Consider the following 7,918-nt stretch of genomic DNA (forward strand, 5'->3'; position numbering starts at 1 on the left):
TAACCTTAATCACAATACTAGCAATAAAATAGATCAAGTAAATTAATAAATTTTTAGTGAAATTTATATTTATATTAATAATGGTATATAATTAAAATATAATTAATTTTAAAAATAGAAAAAACAAAAATTAAATTAAATTAGATATTTATGTATACTATATAATTAGTATTTGTCAAAGATAATACTTAGAAGTGCAATGGCTAAGTGGCAAGTAGAGGTTGTTTTTGCTCCAAGGTTCTTGGTTCGAGATCTTGTAGAGACATTTTAAAAATTTTTTTCAAGCAGACCAGTTCGGTTAGACCGATTTGCACCGGTTCTTACCGATTCACACCGATTTTATTCCTTAAACGGTCCAAGTAGTAAACCGAACCAAACTAGATTCGGTTTTAGTCTGGTTCACTAGTTTTTCGGTCGAACCAGCCGATCCAGTTCGGTTTTTACAACTATTGATTCAAATACGAACATAATTTCAGAGACCAATAAGTATTATGTCTTTGTTGATAATTAAGTTGTTTTAATGGTAATTAAGATCTAATAATAGTTTATAATAAAAGAAGCATTCTTTTGCAACAATGAACCTATAGTAGTAGTTAGGGGTGTTCATAAATTAGATCGTATCCATATAAATCCACAGTATTTATCCGTATTTGATCTGTAATTTGAGATATTGTACGAATAAAAATTAATTATTTTTTTATTTATAAAAATTTTAAGAGCTTGTTTTATATATATATATTGATGAATGTGATATATTTTTTTATGTAAATAATCTTTTAAAAAAATCTAATAGTTAATCTTTACCTTTTTTGTTTTAGTCTAAATTAAATATTTTTTATTGTTTTTGGAAAGACAATCTTTTAAGGAATTTAATAATATGTGATGAGGAACACCGAATAAATTATATAGAAACCAATTAAAACACAACATGAAAACATCTTTAAAAAAAGACGTTTTACGCGTCTTTATCTAAGTAGCCTCCACAATATTTTCCTCTGATAAAAATCGAAGTAAAAACAAAAAATCTGTGAACAGAGACAGAAAGTAAAGAGACGCCTTCCGTCCTCGTCCTGTCCTGTCCGATTGCCATTTCTATCGTAACCTATGTAAGTAAAATAAAATTAAAAAAATATATATAAAAACTAATTTGTAAGTTCAGAAACATATAAAAGTAAGGCATGAATAAGTTATAATCTTTGCATTGGCGTACGCATTATATTAACAATTGATCAAGATTATCCCGTTAAATTTAAATTAATAGAATACCAGGAAAATGAAATTGTTGTGGGGACACTTCACGGACTCACGGTAGTGTCGCTGTTGTTTGGTACATGTTCCATCTGCTTCATAATTATGCAAGCTCAATGGTCAAGCGTTCAAACAAGAAGACAAATGTAAGCACCATTGCACATTAACCGTATTTGATTTTCACAAATATCTGAGTTTTATTTTCATTATAAACCGAGAACTTTTTATAGATAATTTATAGCTATAGATAAATACAAATATCAAATTGAGCATCTGAAGAGTTTAAAAATATATTAATTTTGGCAAGATGCCTAATTGAATTTATTTAATTTTTTTAGTTGTATTATTAGTGTATTATTGGGTTGCTTTTTATTTTTAACGTCTTAATTAATATGATAATAGCCAGTACTTGTTTAGTTGCTTTCTTTTAATAATAATATATAAAAAAGCAATCATAATTTATTCCATAAGTTTGTATTCATCAATAATAACGACAAAGATGACACTCTCTCTCTTGCAGACTTTGTCATGTGAAGTTGTTAACTCAATATACTTATTTTGGTGAAAACAATTAATCAATTAAGTAATCAACAATATCCATGCCTAATTAATTAACAAGAGGGGAAATTAAGTTGACATCAAACTAAATATTGAAGAAAATAAAATAAAAATTTATATGCACCCAAAAATGAATTATCTTGATCCATTGATTGATGACTTGTAAATTGTAATGTGTCACTTTGGGGGCCAAACTGGCTCTTCTGATGTTTCAACTGTAACAGCAGTTAGGGTCTGCAGTGTACTACACAGACACAGTCCTATATGATTCAACACTACCCAGGAAAAAAAAAATGAACTTTTTCCTGAAAAATCATGAAAATCTGCTGATAAAGTTTCACACTTTCAGAAGCTGATCCAATTTGGTATCTGGGTTTTTAAGTTCTTTCTCTGTTGTTGGTTTGTGTGGTGCTTGAAGAATGAAGGTGGATAGGATTGAGGAGAGTAGTGGGAGTGTGAGGTTGTTGGCAAGGAAAGGGAGCAACAGCAGTGGTGGGAGCAGTGAATCTTCAAGGTGGGTTGATGGCAGTGAAGTGGTGGATTGGGATGAGGTTCCTCCATGGTCAAGGCTCCATGATAGTGATGGTAGAGAAGGGTATGGAACAACAATTAGGAGAAGGCTTGTTAAGAAGCCCAAAAGGGTTGATTCCTTTGATGTTGAAGCCATGGAAATTGGTGGAGCTCATGGTCACCACACTAAGGTATATTATTATTATTTTACTATTGTTGTCAGTGTATAATTCTCAGTTTTCATTTCTTCTTACAAGCTCTTGGAAACAAGAACTACTTAGTGCTATAATGATATTAGTGCTTTAGATCTAATTAAATTTTATTAATTGTACATATTGAAAACAACTTGTTCCAGATTAGTTTTTGAGCTTGTTCTCTAGGTATTTCACTGTACTTTATGCCTGTAGTTTGTGAAGGAAAAAGGCACCAATTATATTATTTTAAGGTTCTTTGCACATTGAAAGAGGTTATCATAGAATTTAGGTCCTCTAAAGTACCAGGGTTTTTTACTATTAGATCAATAAAATTAAAAATGGAACTCAATTCATTTTATTGATCCAACTGGAAAAATCTTCCACTTTACCTGCTAAAGTGAATATTCTCACCGGTTATCATTGGCATGGGATTATATGACCCATTAGTATTGTTGTATTGAAAGATAAAAAAAATGCACAAGACAAAGAAGGGTGTTGATGTAGCAGTAAAGCCATGCTAAGGCCTCGGAGAAACATTTTTGGAGAGAACACTAATTGGGAGAGCAAGTATGACTCTATGCTCAATAGGGGAGGGGGATCCTATTTGGATGTACAATGTTGCATGGTCTTGTATATTAACGAAATACTTGTAATCATCACACACAAAATGTTTGAAAAGTGTCCTGAAATAGAGCTACCTCACTCTTTATAATCTATTCTACTTATGTAAATCAGGATATGACCCTTTGGCCCACCCTTCTATTAGCATTTAAGACTCTTGGTGTTGTATATGGCGATATGGGAACGAGTCCTCTATACGTTTTTTCTGATGTCTTCAGCAAGGTTCCAATTGAATCAGATGTTGATGTCTTGGGGGCTTTATCATTGGTAATGTACACAATAGCTCTTGTTCCACTAGCCAAGTATGTTTTTATAGTGCTCAAAGCAAATGATAATGGAGAAGGTTAGTATTCTCTTTCCCACTCAGAATAATTCACTTCTGTAATCTTTTCATTCCACACTTGTATTTTATTGTAATCCTCTTATGATTGTTAAATTATAGGAGGAACGTTTGCGCTATACTCGCTGATTTGTAGGTATGCAAATGTGAATATGCTACCAAATCGTCAACAAGCTGACGAGCACATATCTAGTTTTAAGCTCAAACTGCCTACTCCAGAGCTAGAAAGGGCTTTGAAAATAAAGGAGACCTTGGAAAGAAGAGCAACTTTGAAAAATATTTTGTTGGTTTTGGTTTTGTTGGGAACTTCCATGATTATTGGAGATGGTATTCTAACCCCAGCAATATCAGGTACATGTAAAATCAAATTTTTGTCATGAAACCCTGTTGCAAATTCTTTGTTTCCATCATATGATGATCAAATGATAACTTGAGGTGTGACTGTAACAACTTATCTTTGAGCTGAACTAGTTGAATTTGCAGTTTTCTCCTGCTGTTCCTATTAGTAGTCAACATACCATCCCACCTCTTTCTCGGAACATTTACAATTCTTTGTGTCTTATTAAGACTGATGTTGAGAGAAGCTATGCTTTGTTCTAACTTAAGAATATTCATGGTATGTTTTTCTGTTGCAGTAATGTCTGCCATAAGTGGTCTACAAGGTCAAGTAAAAGGATTTGGTACAGGTGAGTATACTTTCCTCTTCTTTCTAGTAGTCTTAATTGGAAGTAGAAAAGCAATAGTAGAAATATAACAATCTATCTTGAGAAAACATGTTTTCGCTTATGGAACTATGGATGCAGAGATTAGCATTTTGCACAAAAAGGGTCAGATATTTGTTTTCTGTTCTTACTTGCAGGTGCTTTGGTTGGTGTTTCAATTGCAGTCCTAGTAGCTTTGTTCAGCATCCAACAGTTTGGTACCAGTAAAGTGGGTTTCATGTTTGCTCCAGTTCTTGCTTTATGGTTCTTTTCTCTGGGTTCTATTGGACTATATAACATATTTAATTATGATGTTACGGTTCTGAGAGCTATCAATCCAGCTTATGTATATTATTTCTTCAATAAAAATGGCAAAGCTGCATGGTCAGCTCTTGGTGGTTGTGTTTTGTGTATTACAGGTATATATTATTTATTTATTTTATACCTTTTTTTTCTTTTGTTTGTCTAGTAAGTTTAGTTCTTTAAAGAACATTTTAGTCAATAGCAAGTTTGCATTTCTTTTCATTATTTTCGCATGCTGCGATATATTGCATTAAACTGAACATGATGGAAAATACCACGAAACTTTTACAGGACTTGGAAGTTAATAATTCATTCATTAAGAACATAATTGATGTATGTTTGTCCTCACCACAGGTGCAGAAGCAATGTTTGCAGACCTGGGTCATTTTTCTGTACCAGCAATACAGGTTTGTGAATCCTTTAATTGTTTGGTTTTGAAAAGTGAAGCATTTAAGTTTGCATCATCGCATGTTTCATAGTTTGAACATAATTAAAACGAATATGATTATGATAGAACATTGTGGCGTCACCTGATCTGAGGTGAAACAAGGCTTAGTTTGTTGTTTTGTACTTAACTGAGTCTCATGCTTATACAGATTGCTTTCACTAGTGTGGTATTTCCTTGTCTCCTCCTAGCTTATATGGGCCAAGCTGCTTATTTGATGAAGAATCCCCATTCTTATTCAAGGATATTCTATGATTCTGTTCCAGGTGATATTCAATGAAATGATTACTGCTTCTATGCACACAAAATCACTGTACTTTTTGGGTGGAAAATTGATTTTTATTTCAAGTGTAGTAATCATCTTGTACCTGTTGTTTGTACTTTGTGTGTGCAACAGAAAGTCTCTTCTGGCCAGTGTTTGTTGTAGCCACACTAGCTGCTATGATTGCCAGTCAAGCAATGATATCGGCTACATTTTCGTGTGTAAAGCAATCTATGGCTTTAGGATGCTTCCCCAGGCTCAAGATAATTCATACCTCGAGAAAGTTCATGGGACAAATTTACATCCCTGTAATGAACTGGTTTCTAATGATCATGTGCATAATTGTTGTTTCAATCTTCCAAAGCACTACTGATATTGCAAATGCATATGGTAAAGTGTTCCCTGCTTCTATTCTCTAGGAATCTTCTATCTTTTTCTTTTCTTTTTTTTAGCTTGATCATGGGATTCATAATTTTGTAGTATCACTGTTATCAGCATCTTTTATGCAATGGATAGTATCAAATACTCAACAAATACTAAAAGTAACCAAATGATATTTATATAATATGTTATGCTGAAGAAAATTTGTGGTTAATCTGTGCTAATGCATCTCATGTAATTGTTGCAGGCATTGCTGAAGTTGGTGTCATGATGGTTAGCACTGCCTTGGTGACACTTGTAATGCTTCTGATTTGGCAGACTAATCTGTTTTTGGCGCTGTGTTTCCCATTACTATTTGGTTCCGTGGAGCTGATTTACATGTCTGCTGTCCTCTCGAAGCTCTTTGAAGGCGGCTGGCTTCCTCTTGCCTTTGCTACTTTCTTCCTCTCCGTGATGTACACGTGGAACTATGGCAGTGTATTGAAGTACCGGAGCGAAGTCAGAGAGAAAGTCTCATCAGACTTGATGCTTGATCTTGGCTCCAATCTTGGAACACTAAGAGTTCCCGGAATTGGATTGTTATATAATGAGCTTGTCCAAGGCATTCCCTCCATTTTCTTGCAGTTCTTGCTAAGCCTTCCTGCTATTCACTCTACCATAGTTTTTGTCTGCATTAAATATGTTCCAATCCCTGTGGTTCCTCAGGAGGAAAGGTTTCTGTTTCGAAGAGTTTGCCCGAAAGATTACCATATGTTCCGGTGTGTTGCAAGGTATGGTTACAAAGATGTAAGGAAAGAAGATCACCACGCATTCGAGCAACTTCTCATTGAGAGCCTTGAGAAATTCTTGAGAAGGGAAGCTCAAGAAGCTGCCTTAGAATTGGAGGGTGCATTAACCGAAGAAACGGATAATGTGTCAGTGAAATCAATGGATACTGAACATCATCCTGATACAGAGGAGCTTCGGATTCCACTTATGCAAGGTCAAAATTTAGAAGGAGAAGGAACTACTTCTACCTCTAAGGAAGCTGCATCATTAGCATTGCCATTAGCATTACCTTCCAGTTATATGTCATCTTCGGCCGAAGATCCTGGTCTCGAGTATGAGCTCTCGGCCCTAAGAGAAGCAATGGAATCAGGATGCACCTATTTGCTTGGACATGGAGATGTGAGGGCAAAGAAGAACTCTTTCTTCTTTAAGAAGTTAGTGATAAACTATTTCTATGGATTTCTTAGGAAGAACTGCAGAGGCGGCACGGCGAACATGAAAGTCCCTCACACCAATATCATTCAAGTTGGGATGACATATATGGTCTGAGACTCATGATCCTTGCTGGTTCTTTCTGATAATTGTCAAGTGCAATGTTGTTTGGTATTTTTCCTATTCTTCTTTTCTTCTCTGTCAATGGTGATTGCTGATGAAGTTTTCATTCTATGTGTTGCCTTGTAATTTTGTGTACACAAGTTAGATTTATGTCTGAAATTGAAATTGTTTCAGAATCTGTAATTTATGAGAGAAGACTCATATTCTTGTTCAAATCTTCTTTAGAGATGCTTGTACTAGTCCATAGCTCCAAAACATGAAATAATAATAATAATAATAATAATGATGATGTAAAAATTTGATTCTTCTTTCATTTTGGCCAAAATAGGGGCTAACATCAATCAACTATTGATTAAACATCATAATTTATCATTTTAATTAAAAATCAATTTTATTATTTTAAATAAAAATCATATACAGTTATTGAGTATTATATACTGAAGCATTATCTTTAAAACTTTTGTTTTAATAATAGATAAAATTTTGTGGGAAAAATATTGGAACAAGATAGGGAAACTCCCCGAATAATTTGGTCCCTTTGTCTGCAAATGTTCATGAAGAAAGGGATGTATTTACCCTATGAACTTGGTCTTGGGTCTTGTGCCCCATTTCTCATAATTCATCTGAAGTTGAACCAAGAATTTTTTATGAAAACCACATTCAAGTTAGTGTCAGTGTGTATAAATAAGAATAGGGTTGGTGGGGAACAAAAAGGATAAGAAAAAAAAGGGGCACTTGTTATCTGTCTATTTTTAATGTGAAATTTTGTATATTTTCTTTTTCTATAAAATTAAATTCTAAAATTAAATTGGAAAATAATTGTTTTAGTTGTAGGTGTTTAATGTCAAAAAATTACATGTATCAAGGATCGGAAGTATTTTTTTTCAATCTGCAATATAAAGTGTTTATTAAAAAATAACTAACTATCGGTGTAATCAAAATTCAGATTATTGTTCAAAAAATAACCCAAGTATGAAATTGTCTTATAGTTAGTATGCTCAAGTATTTTTTTTTTTCAAAGAAGGAAAAAGA

The 7,918-nt window shown here is 33.5% G+C and overlaps 1 protein-coding gene across 1 annotated transcript; it reads left to right on the forward strand.

The window, feature by feature from the left end:
- Nucleotides 1,874–7,128, forward strand: LOC107631460 (putative potassium transporter 12). Its single transcript, XM_016334917.2, has 9 exons — nt 1,874–2,507; nt 3,246–3,474; nt 3,574–3,822; nt 4,107–4,157; nt 4,331–4,591; nt 4,830–4,882; nt 5,072–5,186; nt 5,318–5,572; nt 5,811–7,128. The coding sequence occupies exons 1-9, from the start codon at nt 2,226–2,228 to the stop codon at nt 6,878–6,880; spliced, it is 2,565 nt and encodes an 854-aa protein (XP_016190403.1). The 5' UTR covers nt 1,874–2,225; the 3' UTR covers nt 6,881–7,128.

This window comes from Arachis ipaensis, chromosome B03 (assembly GCF_000816755.2).
Source record: "Arachis ipaensis cultivar K30076 chromosome B03, Araip1.1, whole genome shotgun sequence".
NCBI classification, from domain to species: domain Eukaryota; kingdom Viridiplantae; phylum Streptophyta; class Magnoliopsida; order Fabales; family Fabaceae; genus Arachis; species Arachis ipaensis.

What these genes read in the sequence shown, in the direction of transcription:
- LOC107631460 (XM_016334917.2), top strand. Translation starts at nt 2,226, where the DNA reads ATGAAGGTGGATAGGATTGAGGAGAGTAGTGGGAGTGTGAGGTTGTTG. An exon ending in ATTCTATGATTCTGTTCCAG is followed by an intron (nt 5,187 to 5,317) that starts GTGATATTCAAT and finishes TGTGTGCAACAG; the next exon opens with AAAGTCTCTTCTGGCCAGTG. An exon ending in TGATATTGCAAATGCATATG is followed by an intron (nt 5,573 to 5,810) that starts GTAAAGTGTTCC and finishes TAATTGTTGCAG; the next exon opens with GCATTGCTGAAGTTGGTGTC.